General features: G+C 42.4%; 1 protein-coding gene across 2 annotated transcripts in view; it reads left to right on the top strand.

The window, feature by feature from the left end:
* The window catches only part of LOC146818003 (uncharacterized), a 96,202-nt gene extending 79,402 nt beyond the window's left edge, over positions 1–16,800 (top strand). For both annotated transcript variants that reach the window (XM_085611479.1, XM_085611478.1), the window contains exon 7: positions 15,259–16,800. In XM_085611479.1, the coding sequence (XP_085467605.1) occupies positions 15,259–15,962 (704 nt within the window). In that variant the 3' untranslated portion in view covers positions 15,963–16,800. The remainder of the gene's footprint in view (positions 1–15,258) is intronic.
* Positions 16,801–17,338: the final 538 nt, after the last annotated feature.

Below are 17,338 nucleotides of genomic sequence, written 5' to 3'. Positions count from 1 at the left end.
TGGGTTTTATCTGCATTTAATTTATAACCCGAGAATAACCTAAACTGTTTAACCACCTTCTCAATTTCCATCACTGCCATTGCTGGTTCTGCAGTGACAACGGCTACATCGTCTGCATATGCAAACACCCTGTATTCCTCCTGTCTCTGGAAAACGGATTTGATGGCCGTATTACGGACAAGCATAGTTAAAAATGGATCTGTATGCAAAGCAAATAGTAAGGGGCGAGCAGAGACACCCCTGTCTTGTACCTCTAAAAATAGATACTGAATCTGATTCTAGCCCCATTGCACAGATTTTTGCAGTAGGTGTTCTATACATGGCCCTTATTGCCGCTATAAAGCCTATTCCAAATCCTTGCCAACACATAACTGCCCAAAGAAAATGCAGAGAGACACGGTCAAATGCTTTTTTGGCATCAAGTGAAATCAAGCCAAGCGTGGCTTGTTGTACGTTAGCAAGATCGAATAGAGTAACAAGCCTCCTTATATGATTGACCGTACCTCTTCCACAAATAAAACCACATTGCCTATGTGATACTATGGGAGTAATGACCCAGGCCAGACGGCTTGCCAAAATCTATGCATAGATTTTACCGTCGCAATTCTGTAAAGATATGGGTCTATATGATCCTGGCAGTGTGGGTGGGTTATCCCTTTTTTTTTTTTTTAAAGATGACAATGTTAGCCGATTCCCAAGAAGGAGGAATCTGGCCCTGCTGTGCCCTTTTGAAAACTATTAACATATCCTTACACACTTCCAAAAAAAAAGTTTTTATCAAACTCCAGGGGAAGCTTATCAGGGCCAGCGGCCTTGCCAATGAACTTATAGCCTCCAATAGCTCCTCCGAGGTAATGGGGGCATTGAGGAGAGTTTGATCTTCTCAACTAAGCTTACATCTATCCAGATCTTATAGCAAATTTCTCATACCCCCGATTAGAAGTTACTATTTCCTCTGTATATAACTTTTGCTAAAACTCCTTGAACACTGTCAAAATCTCAGATGGTGTCTCCGCTAATCTGCCCGAAAGATCCTTGATAGCAGTTATGCCCCTTTCAACCTCTTTTTACCTAATCTTTCTTGCTAGAAGTTTGACTGTAGCCTTGCCATATTCATAGCATTCCCTTTTATACAAAAAATATTTCCTGGGTACCTCCTTGCTCAAGTACTGATTTATTTTGGTCTTACAAACAGTGACCACTTTCTGTAGCTCACTTGTATCCTGATTACTTTGTAATCTCTGTGCGAGTTTCCCCTCGGCCTTCCTAAAGTCCTCATATAATCCCTGGATCTCATTCTTTTTCTGTTTCTGTAAGAATAATCCAAAACTAAGAACCTCCCTCCGATTCCTGCTTTTAAAGCGTCCCATACCATCTCACTAGCGGCTGAGTTCCAATTAATCCGTAAGAATTGTTCCAATCAGCATCTGATATGGCTAACAAATGCTGAATCTAAAAAGAGCTTTCTGTCAAAACTAAGAGACCTGATAATTCCTACAAGCGTAATCTCTAACTTCAGTGAATTATGGTCAGAGGTTACTCTAGGAAATCTCTCTATCTTAACCTGAGCCACATGGGGCAAAGATATTAAAAAAATAGTCTAATCTAACCAGCTTATTATAAGGGAAAGTATAGAAGGTAAAGTCAGGGTCTGGATACATACATTTCTCCCATACATCCATTAACCCGTGATCGAGAGTAAATCGGCGAACAGCTCTGAAAACCTTGGGTTTCCTTTCTGTATAATTGCCCCCCTTCATCTGTATATGTGACACCTCTAAGTGAATATTAAAGTCCCCACAAAGGACCAGGGGCGTCGGCTAAGATGCAAGTTTAACATTAAGAAAAACCAAAATCTGTGCCTCATCAATATATGAGCCATAAACTGAGCATAATGTGAATTTAGTTGAGCCTATGCAACATTCAACAACTACCCAACGACCATACTTATCTACTAGTATCCTACCAGCGGTACAGGTTGCAACTCCTAGATTTGACGTGGTTTGTTGTGTACAAGTTAGCAAGGTATACCCTAATTCAGTTAATACTCTACACTTCCCTCAGGGGATATGAGTTTCTTGGATACAAACAACATCAGGCCGCATTGTCCTTCACTCCAGAGCTACTATATGCCTTTATCCCTATCATTTAGACCGCATATATTAATAGAGCATATAAAATATGTCTTTGCGGGGTCATCACATATCCGCATTTTCTTGCTAAGACAACTCCTCCCTTCTAGAATTAAAATGAAAAATTGAAGTCATTTGACCCAACTTAAATACGTCAGCTTGTCTGCAGTTGTTTGCTTAAACATCAGTGTAATATTGTCTTGCTTACTCCTTTTGACAAAATGGCTTATTTATCCCCCAACACTTTGTGCCACCTCCGCCCACCCCGACACAACACCTGACTCCATCCCTTAACCTTCCCTCCCGTGAAGCCACCCCCCCACACCCATCCTTCGAGGCTTTTGGACCAACAAGGTCCATAGTGACGGATTGCGCCCCTCCGCTCGTCAGACCCCAATTACCTATTAAACACAGTGTTTGTCCAAAAAGAAAGACCAGGAGTGAAAGTACGATGAAAAATAAATACACTACTGACCCCGTTTTCCAGACATATATATACCCTTCCCCTAAATATCTAGACATCTAGAGTCATCAAAAATTATTTTGCTTTTATTTCAGAAGTAAAAAAAATGAGCTTTATCCTTATATATGACTTTTAGTTTCGCGGGATTGAGTAAGAAAGCCTGAGCCCCCTTATTCTGAAACAATGAGATTAGCTGTCTGAGTTGCAATCTCTTCTTTACCTGCATTTTGGCAGTAATCTGGCCTGACAAAGAATTCATATCCCTTTCCAGACCTTTTCTTGTCTAGACGTGCCAAATCATACAAGGTTTGACATGACAGAAAATTCTTCAAGCAGATTATCACTGCCCTAGGTCCTACAACCTCTTGGCCTGGTGGAGCGTACAGTTTAAATGGAAAACGGGGCGCTCTCTGCACTTCACGATCCCAGCACCATAGTGTTAGCTCAGGGAACGCTTCTGTAAAGAGTTCCAAAACAAATTTACGAACATCTGGGCCTTCAACATCCTTTGGAATCCAGAGCATCCTAAGATTATTTTGTCGCAGACGATTCTCCAAGTCAGCCAATTTCCATTGAGTATCATCTTTCTGAGATCTAAGTAGATCTGTTGCTGCTTTTTGGGCTGTTAGTTCATCTTCCAGTGTTGAAATTCGGTTCTCTGCCTTCCCAATCTGTTCAGCGAATTCTGAGCATGATTTGGCCCCACAACGAATAGAATCCTGCATTTTGCGACAGGCAGTTAGTGTTCTTTGACTCTGCTCTGGTCTCTTCCCTGTATTCCATTATACTTTGATAAATAACAGTGAGTGATACCTCTTCTGACCTGTCTTGAACTGCATGGCCAGCCCGAATTTCCTCTGGAGGATTCTCCCCGGGAGCGTCAAGTGCTGGAGAAAACAAATAATTCCATGACAGACCGCCTGTGCCTTCATTCTTCCGCATTCCAGAAGGACCCCCTTCCGAACTGTGCCAGAGGCAATGCCATCAACTGAGATCTTATCATCCTCCATGCGTAAGCTGCTTGACTTGCTCCATCCACTCCCCAATGAGTCTCCTCCTGAAATCTGTTGGAGCAAGTAAGACTCCTCTTCACTGGACGAGTTTGATGGATCAGATAGAGGGAAGAATTTATCTCCAGTATCTACCTCGTTTCCTCCTCTCAAGCTGTCTGCTTGTTCATTCCAGCTCTGACCCTGGTTGCCCCCATCCTTAGACGTCTTCAACGCCTTATTCACCTTTGTCTTCAGAGCCGAAGCCTCCACTGTGCCTGAGTCAAAGTTGTCCCCCTCAGTAATCACATTCTTTTCTAGAGCTATTTGTAGGTCAGGGGTCCAATGTAGTCTCGGGCAGTGTTTACTCGTCTAAAGGAGGCTGTATCAGAGTGCTGCCTGCATCCAATGATACTAGTTTCTTGGCAGAAAATTTAGCAGCGAAGAGGGCTTTTATAAACACATTTTTATTGAAATGTACAAGAGAGACAAAAAAAGGTGGCTGACATTCTACAGAGAAGCATCAGAGGAATAACACCGTTGCAGGAGGTGAGTCAGTCACTATCTGCAACCTATTATCTGGCCCCCTGTTCTCACCTCCAGCAACCAAACTTTCCTTGAACAAAACAGTAGTGCCAATCTGTGTAGCACATTGCAAGGCTTCTCCCCTCTAATCTTGTCGCACCACAATAAGAGTGATGATAACAGCTACATTTCCCTATATTTTATTGAAAAAGGGCTTTTTAGATTCTTGTAGACTCTTTGATAATAACTCCCAAATAGACAAACATGTTCAGAGCCCTAAGCCTAGGTAAACCAGAGAGGGTTGGAAGTTCTCCTCTAAGTACGTCAGCAACGGACTCCACATCCACTCAAAACCCAAATAGTAATCAATCATAACCTTGGATAGCCTCTTCATTGTCATCATATTCCAGAGCTTCAAATGCAAAAGACATAAAAAGGGGCTCCCCCTTTCTACACTGGGATACCAGTGAAATGTCCGCAGTACAAGGCATCTCCACAATCAACAGAGAATAATGGCCAATCCGAATATAAGCAATGTCCGTAGATATGGTAAAACTCACCAACCTTTGCATAGCTGTCAAGGTTTCCATCCGAAATAGGCTGATACTGATATGGGGAAAATCCTCCCATGTATCATGGTAGACCCCCAAAAGCTCACAACCCCCTTCCAGAAGAGTCTGCTAGTAGTTGGGTAGAACCTGTGTAATTTAGTGGAATATATATACTAATCAAAAGTCACTTTATAGTGTGCTTCCTTCCCAAGGTCACTCCATAGAAGTCTCCTTTAGTCCTCCCCATTCCCGACCCAATAATCAATTCCATTTCTCCATGTAAGATCAACAGGAGTTTGGGATAGCTTCTATCAGGAGTGTGTACATGTTTGATATAATAATCCTTGATCTAGAGTTGGTGGATATATACTTTTCAAAAGGAGTATACTCTCTAGTAGCAGCATTTTTAACTACATGGTCCATCACCCAGTGTTACAGCTGTGTAGTGGATGTGTTCATTTTCATTCAACCTATAGCTTTGCTTACAAGTTTGAAAAGTCTGAATAGAACCTTTATCTAACATGTCAGCTGTTATAGCACATCCACCCTTGTTTCACTTATAAAATGGTTCTGGTTTTGTTGCTGGGATGAAGGCGGGATTGCAATAAATAGGTGTGTTGGGATGGAAATGTAGTTATGCCTATTTGCCCACATATTGTATCCCCATCCCTAAGATTAGTGTTAGTGCCTAGGTCAACATTAGTAGACCTATCAAGCTTTGGTTTCCATACTACATCCCCTAGGTGGCAGAGGATTGAATTGGCTATAGCCAGTTCGATATAAGGGCAAATCTTGGCTTTTGCTCCGAGGAACCAATTACCTAGAAATTGTATATGGGCGGTGCTTTTGTATATCCATAAATCTGGAATGCCTGGTCCCTCTCCAGATTTCAGACAACATAAGATTTTATGAGTTAGTTGGGCTCTCCCTCTTCTCCAAACAAAGCCCTTGACCCTATTTTAAAAGTCATCAAAAACCCTTGTTGTAACTAGATTACTGAGGTCCTGAAAAAGATACAGTATCCTGAGGGGTACTTTTTTTTTTTATTAGCATGTATCCTTCCCATCAATGAGTGTAAAAGGGGCATCCATCACTGGAGGTCGTTATGGAGTGCATCAAGATAACCAGAGCACTTGGCTCCATAGAGATCTAAAAGATTTGGAGTAATGTTAGTACTTATGTTTGTAATAAAATGAGCCCTCTTGACCACTGTGTCCTTCGGTGGGGTAAAATTTCAAAGTTCAGATTTCACCAAATTAACTTTACAACCAGAAGCACTCTCCAGCTCCTTCAGCAGGGCTTGGAAGCGCAGAATACAGATACCCTGTGAAGATAATTATCAGCAAGACAACGTCTGCAAACAATGATGCACTGCACTGAGCACATGGAGCCCCAGAGCCTGGTTCCCAAGGGCAACCCAGAACAGGTGTATATGCTGATATCGTTCCAGCCTAATCCAGCATAAAGCAGAAATATGGCATAGTGCACATGCAGCTGGGGGTTCTTGATTTCCTCTAACTTCTTACCACCAGCCTCAGTGGGTGGGGGCAACAAGAAGCAATAGGCTAAGAGGTTGCATCCACTCTCCACCAGCTCACCTCCAGTCCAGGTAATCTCCCTAGGCAGGGCAATGGAGGAAACCTGTAAAACAGGCACGTTGTGAGTTGGCGCATACTCTCTCCACCAGCCACCCAGGGCAGGGACCTTTGCAAATCAGACAAGGCCATTGAGGTTGAACTTGCCAGAGCCACATTATCTAGGCCTCATCCCTGGTATCTCACCATCCCGTCCTCTGCCTAGCCACATACTCAAGTCAGGCATGAGAAGCCAAAATCATTTTAGATCTCACCAGTATGACCCTGTCCAGTCTTTGGTGAGTGGGAGAGGCAGCACAGGTTGGTAGAGTTTTGCACCCTGGCTCTCTCCAAGCCATCAGATTTGGAGCATAGGGGTCATTCTTCTCTCCAGCCTGTCACAGGCGTAGGCCACTCACAAAAGGTAGGGCTGTACTGACCATCCAGGCAGTCATTAGCATCCCAGAAGGATACCAACTTGTCAGCCTAGTTCGGCAATGGTACTCTAGCATGAGTGGACAGCTGTTGTGTCTATAGAGGGTGTGGATGTTTCATGACTAGGGATCTAGATGACTGATGGAGCACAACTGCCATCTTAAGAGGGAAGCCCACACCAACCTCAATTCTGAATACTTTTAGAAAAAAATATTTTTTTATTTTGCTTTGAAAATAAAAAAGAACGTAGAACAAAGCATGAATACACAGTGCACAACAATCGCATTTCCACACTTGTCTTATAAGGCAGTTGTTCAAATATAGTGTCCATTGCAGGCGGCCTCATCGGTAAGCCAGAGCGAGTCGGGTGTACAGAGGAAACAGTCCATGACCACAGTATTCAAGATTACTAACAACAGTGACATACATTACAGTATTCAAGGCTCCTCCCTCGGCCCTTCTGAGAGCAATCCCCCTCCCTCTTCTTCCCCTTCCACCTCTAAATTGTAGTATTTTATCCATGGTTCCTGTATCTTCCGAAATTTCCGCGGGCAGCCCCTAGCATTATACGTCACCTGTTCCACCACCATGTACAGATCAAGACACGCCCTCCATTCCTTGAGTATAGGCAGTTGCGGAGCCCCCCAGTATTTTGCTATATCCTTTTTGGCTATCATCACACCCAAATTGGTGAATACTAGTTTGCGTCTTGGGATATCCACATCCGTTGGGATACCCAAAAGTAGAAACCATGGCTCTAGCGCTATGTGGACCTCTAGTATGCTATTAAGCTCACCCACAACCTTTCCTCAGTATGCCTGGATCTCTGCGCATTCCCAAAGGGTATGTATGAATTTCCAGTCCGCTATGTGGCATCTAAGGCATTCAGGACTCTCCGCCCTTCCCATTTTATGTAATCGTGCTCTATCAAAGTATGTGCGGTGCAGGATTTTGTATTGGATGAGACGTAATGGAAAATTAATTGCCACTTCCCGTGGGTGCATGAGAGCGGCCTCCCAGTCGATATCTTCCAGTACACCTGTGGTCAATTCCCATTTAGTTCGGAGTGGACCTATTTTGTCAGGCATGTTATTTAGTAACGTCTTAAAGGTAAACAAAATGGCTTCATTCTGGATCTCCTTCCCCAGTCCATGCATGCTTCAGACGGAGGTACGCATAAGCCTGAGTGTCATGTAGCTGATACCTGGCTTGGAGTGTGCCAAAAGAGGCCAACCTACCCTTCTCCAGGATGTCTCCTATTTTGGAAATATCTATCGGGTACCATTTTTTAAAGCCTCTCAGCTTCCCAATCTCGGTTAAACTATTTCCTTCCCACAACGGGGTCTACCTAGTGCATATCTGGTCCCACTTCATTTGGCGTTCCGCGCTTTTCCAAGCCTCTATTGTCCTCTGGGTCATCTGTAGCAACCGTCTACTTCCCGCATCCCCATGGATATAATGCATATGTGTACGGTCTCTGAACTGTAACCTTTTTAACCGATAGGTCGAGTGATTCCCGGGTGCGTGAATCCATTCATTGATGACAATAAGGTAGGACGCTCTATAATATGGCCTAATATCTGGGAGTGCCAGACCCCATTTTATGGATTTCTCTGTAGAGTCTGAAGTGCCAATCATGGATGGGCCCCGTCCCAGAGAAGCAAGCGCAGTTCGCTATCTTTTCATCTGAACATTGCGTCCGGCATTTTAAGGTAAGTATTTTGTAGTACGTAGAGCAGTTGAGGAAGAGTAATCATTATGTACATAGCGGCCCTTCCCATAATAGTTATGGGGAGTTTTCTCCACCGCTTAACATCTTACTGAATGTTTAGGAGGACCCACCTAATGTTATGTGTTAGGCTGGCTGCCACATCTGTGGTAATGGATAGGCCCAGGTAGGTGAACCCTTCTGTCGACCAGCGCAAGCAACTAGGATATGTCTGGGGTTCCACCGCCCCCCCAACTGGGTATAGGGTCGACTTACTCCAATTGATTTTATATCTCGCATGATGCCCATAGGTCTCAAAAAGTCATAGGAGCAGAGGAAGCGTCTTTGTTGGGTTCGTAACGTATAATAAGATATCGTCCGCATATAAAGATATGCGTTCCTTCTCTAACACTCGGGTGTCATCTACAAACCCACCCAGCCCCAGGAAAGTCCTAACTACATAGGCCAAGTGTTCCAGAATAAGAGCAAAATGTAGCAGGGAAAGGGGGCATCCCAGTCTAGTTCCTCTTTGAATCTGCCAGGTGTCCAATAGAGCTCCGTTAACCCGAACCCAAGCCAAGGGCTCCGTATATAACAGTGCCACCCAGTCCCAGAAACTCGGGCTAAATCTCTCCAGAGTTTGTCTCATGAAAGTCCAGTGGATGGTGTCAAACGCCTTCTCAGCATCAAGAGAGAGGAGCAAATGGGCCTCCTCCCTGCCTTGGACAGCATCCATTCAGTTGGCAACCCGTCGCAGATTATAGAGAGTGGCTCGGTGTGGCATAAAGCCAGATTGATCTTCATGAATCAAAGTGGCAATGACAGTTAACAGGCATGTTGCGAGTATAGTCGCCAGGATTTTGGTTTCTATATTTAATAGCGAAATGGGACGATACGATCCACAGTCGTCCGGGGGATTCCCTTCCTTGGGTATCACCACCACCGTTGCCATTCTGAGATCCACAGGGAGTATCCCATTATCTTTGGCAGCTTTAAACATGTTAAGTAGATGCGGTGCCAGAATGTCACTATGCTTTTTGAAAAATTCCCCCGGAAGGCCATTAGGGCCAGGGGTTTTATACGTTTTCAGTCGACCGATGACCTCCATTACCTCTTCCAATGTAATATCCACATCCAGCCCCTCTCTCTCCTCTAGGGCGATGCAAGGGAGTTCAATACCCTCAAGGTACTAGGTTATTTGTACCTCTCTTAGTCGTGTCTGGGCTGCATAGAGTGTTGAGTAGTATCGGGCAAAAGCTCCGTCAATATCCTGGGGTGCAGTGTAGATCTGGTCAAGCTCCCTAATAGACATAACCCACCTCAACTCTAGTTCCTTCCTGCCCAACCATGCCAGCAATTTTACCGCCCTATCCTAAGTCTCGTACAGGTGATGTTGAACTGCGAGTGGGTGTGCCTGTGTCTCATTGGTGACTAACGCTTGATATTCCCGTTTAGTAATGTCGATCTGGCTGAGGGTGTGTGCGCTCAATGTGAAGGCCCCCTTATTCTCAAGGTCTATCAGTCTGCCTTCCAACGTCAGAAGTTCCTGAAGTTCCCTCTGCTTTTTATGGGCGATGATATTTTGGGCTCTATCTCGTAGTACCGCTTTGAAAGCTTCCCACAGAGTGACGGCTGATTGGACCGAACCATCATTTTCCTGGAAGGTGAGTTCCGTCTCCACCCCAATTTCTTTGGCAACCGTTTCATCCTTCAATGCCCATGTGTTCAGTCTCCATGAGGTGCCCTGTCTTCCCTATCTCTTTCCCACCTTTAAATAAAGCAGGGAATGTTCTGAGATACCCCTAGCTAGGTATTCCAACTCTTCTATCTGTCCATTCTCTCCAGCTAGGGCAAAAAGGTAGTCCAACCTGGAAAATGCCCTATGGGCTCTGGAAAAGTATGAGTATGCACGCGCGGAGGGATGGTGACGTCTCCAAAGGTCCGTTAACCCAAGGGTCGCCTGGAATCGCGCCAGTGCAGTAGTCTCATGCGGCCCGGGGCGCGTCAGTATCCGGTCCAGGGAGGGATCACTCACATCGTTGAAGTCTCCCCCTATGATATGTGTGGCAGGGCCTGACCGTAGAAGGAGGTCCGCTAGGTAATCCAGCCAGGGTGGTGTATTGCCCCCTACCCAGGAATGAACAGTGTGGGCCCATAAGATGCGTTTCTTGTATTAAGATATCTGGTTTGTGTCTTTTAAAGTAATTAGAGACCAGACCATGCTTCATTTTGTTCGCTAGCCCATTAACATTCCATGTCATTACTGTGTACCCTTCCTCGGCCACAGTATAGGAAGATGCAGTGTGTCATCTGCCCACCTCGATCCCTAAACAGCGCCCCGACAGTGCCATTCCCGCTCAATATCTGTAGTAATGTACAATGATTGAACAAAAGCTATAAGTGTCTCCACCTACCCTAGTCTCTGGGCGCCGTCGTGACAGTGTCTTTTCTTCTCAGCGTCAGAATTAATGCATTTTACTCGAACAAAACTACCCTCCCTGTGTCCCCGATAAACATGTTTCAGAATTTTTAACCCTGTACATCGTGTCTCTCAATTCTGAATTCTTGAGTGGCCTTTAATTTGGCGGGGACGCACCAGAGGTTAAATTAGCCAGAGATCCCCTGCTGTGCCTGCTGTTTGGAGATACAGTTTCCATTAGGATCCACCACTTTGTTTCAGAGTCTTGGGGAGACAATGCAAAGAGGCAGCATTGCCAGGTGATAAACCTTCCAGTTAGCCCGTGAAAAACGTCTTTGATATTGGGTCAGATGTGGTTAGAAACCAGGGATAAGTCAGAGTGCATGTCAGCGTGCGGTATATCAGATGTGCTAAGATTGTGAGGTAGGTTTGGAACCCGGGGCACTGTACAATTAATTATTGAAGGAGACAAGGTAAGCAATGGTCCAGCTTTTTGCCAGTTCTTCCAAAGAGAAGAGCATGTAAAGTATTCTTGTGGTGTTTTTAAATTGCTACTCAAAGTGGTCTATCTTCAATGCTAATGTGTGTACACAGTCAGCATTGTTTTAGGGTTGCTGACATCCATTCTGGCTAACACAGACCATAGTCCAAAATCTAGGCTCAGAGGCCAAAAACAGGAGAGAAGGAAAAGGAGTCCTAGTATCATCCCGTTCCCTCCCAGGATTCCATGTGCATGCCTATGTGCAAGGCCTTTTCGTCGCACATCTTTCCACCAAGGTTGATCCCCAATTCACCAAGTTCCTCTGTAATTTATGATTCAACCTCCTCTTGCCAAGAAGACCTAGTCCATCGGTTCGGTGCTCCATGCCCACCAGCAGTCAGGTGTGGCTCCCATTCAAGGGGCAGTTCCCCCAGGAACAATAGTGTCTAGTCAGGTCAGGTCTCCTCCCAGGGGCACCGCATTCAGATACTGACCTTCAGAGATGCAACACTGATTGAGCTGTGGGTGCCCCATCATGGAAGGCTGCCTCGTATAGATTGCGTCCAGCCTGCATCTATATCCAGGAGGAGACCGCACCGGTTGGCAAGTATCCACTGACCAGCATTTGCAGTGGGCTGCCACAGCAACTGTTGAATCCCCACATTCTCCGAATGCTAGCGAGAAGGGGTCTGCAACAGGAGGCCCTATGGGGGCTCTTTCTGTGCGCAGCCAATTGCTTCAGAGCATGGTCATGTCCCTGAAAATCTCTTCTAATTGTTCACATACTTTTACCAAGATGTGTCGATAGAGAGCCAAGAAGCAGTTAAGTTTGGTGGTGGACATTTTACAGCAAAACAAGCATAAATATAAGTAAACATAAATGTATTCTACCAAGCACCATATTATTTAAATGATATCCATAACTAGGGCTACTCTCTACATCAGAGTTTAAACTGGATATGTATTAGGGTTAAAAACAATGGCTCATCCTGAAAACACATTTATAAAATAAAAACATCCAATTTGTATGTATTTAATGGTTCATTCAATACTTTACCTTTATGCCTTAATTAATAAAAAAAAACCACATACATACGATTGGGGGCCTTATATTGTGTATTATATCCTTACTAACAAAGCCAATATAATGTTTTGTCATAGTGCTCAGGTCATCTTGCTTTGTAGTGCACAAGCTTAAAATAAAAGCATATAGTAATGTATACAATTGCATAAGTGGTGAGGTGACAGTGCTTCAACAAAAGGGAATCAATAGTTCCTTGATTATAATCCTTATACCCTTAATGGTTTTACTGCTTAAATGTGCGCTTGAAACTAGTCAATGTTTGTCCCCTATTGGCACGATGAATTATGCCCACGGGTTTTCAGTAGGACCATTGTTACTTAACAAGTCTCTGAAAATATAATTCTCAAAAAATGTGTCATTAAGAGGATCAAATGGAATTAATTTCCTGACACAGCATCTGGGCAAACTAGAGATAAAAATTGCTGCCAAAGTCAAATCAATTGCTCAAAGATGCAGTGGTATATCTGAAAATAGTTCAAAAGTAAGGGCAGAAGTCACTTATCAGTTCTCCCCGTCACAAAGGATCAAGACGGAACTCATCCGATCGAAATATACAGGTTGAAAACGAAAAAAAGGTCATGCATCAAACTGAAAGATGACCCTTTTCCAGAAAGATAGAATACATTTTACAGTTATTATCAACCATATTTTTAACTCCATAACATTTGCTCAGATCAGAAGCGTATAAAATATATCATCCAAGATGCTTCCCCTAAGGAAAATGCACTTTACTTTGAGTAGACAAATAGAAATTGCACCCAGAAGAATACTTTCTCTATTACTGCTCAGAGCGGACATCAAATTTTCAGAATCCTTTTCTGATTCAGAAATAGAAAAAATAGGCCAACCAGATACTAGCAGGGGGACAGCACCACCGCTGACCACAGATACTTACAATCAGCCTTTTTATGGATAGGACAGAAAGGAGGCAGCGAGAGGAAGAGGACAATGTGTGTTGGGGGAGCAGCAGACACTGCATCAATTTTAGCAGACACCGACGCAGTATTCACAGCAAAAATGGCACCATTCATAAATCTTTCTAGACATACCCTTTCAACAGAGAAGATTCATCTTCTCAGCATAGACCTATCCTTTGTTCTAAAAGTAAAGACAGACCTCTTCAAACTACTATAAAACAGGCATATTGGCCTTTTTAAAGAAAGATTAGACTTCAGTGTGTTTTTTTTAAAGAAAATCCCTCCAAATGCACTATAAATGCTTTTGGCTTAAAGCCACTATCGCATTTTATTCCTACTCTACACCTGATTACTGTGGTTTTCCTCATATGTAATGAGATCAGTAAGCAGAAAATGCAAGACCAATAAATACCATATAATATTATTAGACAGAAATGAGAAACCCCAAATGATTCCAAACATAACAGTGTCACCATCAAGAGTAAAGACAAAGGAGATGGACATGGGATACAAGATACTTATACGTCTTTTAGAAAAGTGCCTCATCAACTTGCAAGCCTCAAACATTATGAGAAACTTACAGCACATTTTTCATCTAAGATGAAGCTATTACTTGGGTTCATAAAGGAGAATGCCCACAAATATCTAAATAACTGTTCGAGAAGCCCTGCAGTATATACATTGCCCGAAATGTGTGAGGATAACACCAGTCCGTCAGGCTGGATGCCCAATCATGTCCGGGTATGGCTATGTATGTCAGCCCCTTGAGAAGCACATAGTTTTATCGATAATTTTGTGTGAGGGATAGTTCTAACCTCATCAGTATGATGGAGGACGTTGCTTTTGACTCTAAAAATGAATTACTTGACATTCAATACTTAAAAACACAAGCAGAAGCATTTTAGATTATCTGGGATATTCCTGACAGGCACCCCTACCCTAAGTAAGTTCACACAGATTGTATTGTCTTTCTAACACAGAAATATTTTAAATTGCTTGGAGAGTATTATTTTGAGACAACAGGCACTTCAATGGGAGTGTGTTTTTGCTTCAGTCTAGTGAAATTCTTTGTAATTATTTTTTTTATGAGCACATTTATCCTGAGACTAACCTATTCATCTCGTACATAATGGTGTGGAAAGGAAATATACAATAAATCTGATAAGACAGAACATCTTCTTGAGTCCCCAATCCATTTGCTTGCTAATCTGAGTAAAGATGTGAAGATACCCGAGTACCTAATAGGAAGACGACATGATTTCCAGAGCCCTCAGACATAACAGTGTTTATGTCTTGTCATGTGACTAGCTGTACACAGAGCAGGTGTCTGAGTTTAGTATGTAATGCAAAGTAAGGCTTATTTCCTTTCAACCACCATGGCAATTGCATGCCAAGTCATCTGACGTGCCACCATGACTGCTGTTCTCTGTGTCTGGCAGGTAGTGAATCCGGGGCAAGAATGATATGGACAGCATATAAAGGTTGCTACTTGTGTATCTTGGTTCCTACAACTAAACACGTATTCATCAAGCTTTATTGTTCTGTAGACAAATCATACATTGCTGCAAGTATTTGTGTTAAAGTGATCAGCACACACCCATAACATAATATGTTTAAATATAGATTAAGAGTATTCTAATTTAATGATGTCTGAAAAGGTAAAATCTATGTGCTTAAGTTGAAATTTATAGGTACAGCTTTAATATTTCAAGCTGCAACATTTTCTTTGAGTTTGGTGACCAGACCACTTGTTTTAATCAAATGTTTACAGATAGCATTTGAGACCCAATATACAACATAGAGCATGTTGAATTATTTAATGAGTTAATTTCTTCTGATGATGCCATCAAAGTATTTAATTGGTGCCAGTTTTCTGTTGTGTTATTATTTTAAATATAACTTTATGAATATAATTTCTTAATAATTCCATTTTAATCTCCAAGGTAAATAACAATATATTTTTTATTTTAATTTTAACAGCTGATAGAACCGTTGGTGATGGAATAACAAAAAGAAAAAAGAAAGAGGGATATTCTCTAAAATCTATTGAAAAGAAATCTTACAAACATTCACCAGGAAACACCAAGATTAAGGTCCTTCAGATTGCTGAAACAGGAAGGTACTCTAAGTGCCAGCTGTGGTCAGAAACTAAGCAAGAACAATTGCTAGAGAAAACAACACCTTGTGAAAGTGTTTATAATAACCTATCAAATGTTAATTTACACCCTGGAACCTCCAAACTAAGGAAGTTGGCAATATACGAGTCGGAGAATAGTCTGAGAAACACACCACTTCCTATAAGTCAACAAAACCCACAGCGGAGTGGGAGAGTATATACTTGCACTGAATGTCAGAAAGTTTTTTATCAGAAGGGACATTATACTGCACATAAGAGAACACATACTGGTGAGAGACCCTATCAATGTACTGAATGTGGAAAAAGGTTTTGTCAAAAAAACAACCTTACCCGACACTATAGAATTCACACAGGTTTCAGGCCTCATCAATGTCCTGAATGTGAGAAAACCTTCAGTCGCAGAGGAACCCTTATTATACACCAAAGAAAACACACAGGGGAGAGGCCTTATCAATGTGCGGTGTGCAACAAAACCTATGGTCAAAGAATCACCCTGATTAGACACCAGAGAACTCATGCTTTTGAACAGGATTACATAAATATGTGACATAACTTGATGATACTACTTTTCTGAACTAATTTTAAAATGAGTGGAGAACTGATGGTAGAATGGAAATAATATATATCTGCACTGAATAATGGACATCATTGTAACATGTGTTGCCTCCAGGAATAGGTTCATGCCCTTCATGACACATATGGATATAGGAAATCTACATCCGGTTAATGCACTAAATGCAGCACTTCATTAGGTATGAGTATTGTGTTAAACATGAGAGAATATAGTAATTGAGTATGTTGTCTACAAAGGGTCCTGGATAGACATGCAGAAAGAAGCTATCTTGGAAAAACTGCACCAACTAAACAGTGCTTGCTTTTAGTATCTGAAAATAGTAATGGTGAATATTATAATGCTAGTTGTATACTATAATATCAAGGACATAAATATTCACATTGATAAACATCGATTCCACAATACGACTATCACTATATCGTCATGGTATGTAGAGATGCATAAGAAGAGATAAACCATTCTAACCAAACATCTACTTACCTTGATAATCTAGGGGCAGTCGATGTTGGGGAATTGATAGTGCAGGTCGATAGTAATAACTCGATATTGTGACTCTCCATTCTTAATTTCACATGATTAAAGATTGTAGTAAATTACTCTTGTAGCATGTGTGCAAAAGAAGAAATGAAAATTCAAGAGACAAACACCAAGCAAAATACCATATAGTTATCCTTTATGCATATGGAAGGCGCACAAGTGATAAGCAATATTTTGGCCAGTTGGTATGTACACTTTGTGCCAGTACAATGCATTGCTTCTCTCAGCCACTAAGGTGCCTAGGAGGTCAAACATTAAACAGTTTTGAAAAACACCATGGTTTCATTTGTTGTTTTCTTTCCCTTACATAGATGTATTAACACATTTTGTTAAAGTGCATATAAGCTGTAGTAGTTGTCATCACCATTTCTGCATATCTCTTTTTTCTTAAACAATATGCTCCACTTATATGGCATTTGTTAGAAAGCCGCAGATCAATTGCCTTTCCTAAGAAAAGTAAAACCAAGAATCAGACATGCCGATAATCTGCAAAAACTGGTTGCCACCATTTCCAGCAGCTCCCTGTGTGCAGCAGCAATGCCAGCTCCCGCAGGAGGCAAAAAGCTGGCTGTGACAGCGAGGGCATTGATGCTCCCCCGGCGGTCCCAGGGGAAGGACAGAAGGAATTCGAAAGAGAGAAAATTAAGGTCAGAAAGAGCCAAGATGAAAGTGAGAATCGAGCAGAAAGAGACAGAATAAAGGTCAGCAATGAGCAGAGAGAGGCAAGATAAAGGTGGGAAATGGTCAGAAAGAGGCAGAACAAAAGTCAGAAACGAGTGAAAAGAGACAAAATAAAGGTCGGCATCAAGCAG

This window comes from Triturus cristatus, chromosome 6, assembly GCF_964204655.1.
Source record: "Triturus cristatus chromosome 6, aTriCri1.1, whole genome shotgun sequence".
NCBI lineage: Eukaryota > Metazoa > Chordata > Amphibia > Caudata > Salamandridae > Triturus > Triturus cristatus.
This window is presented reverse-complemented; position numbering and strand designations above follow the sequence as displayed.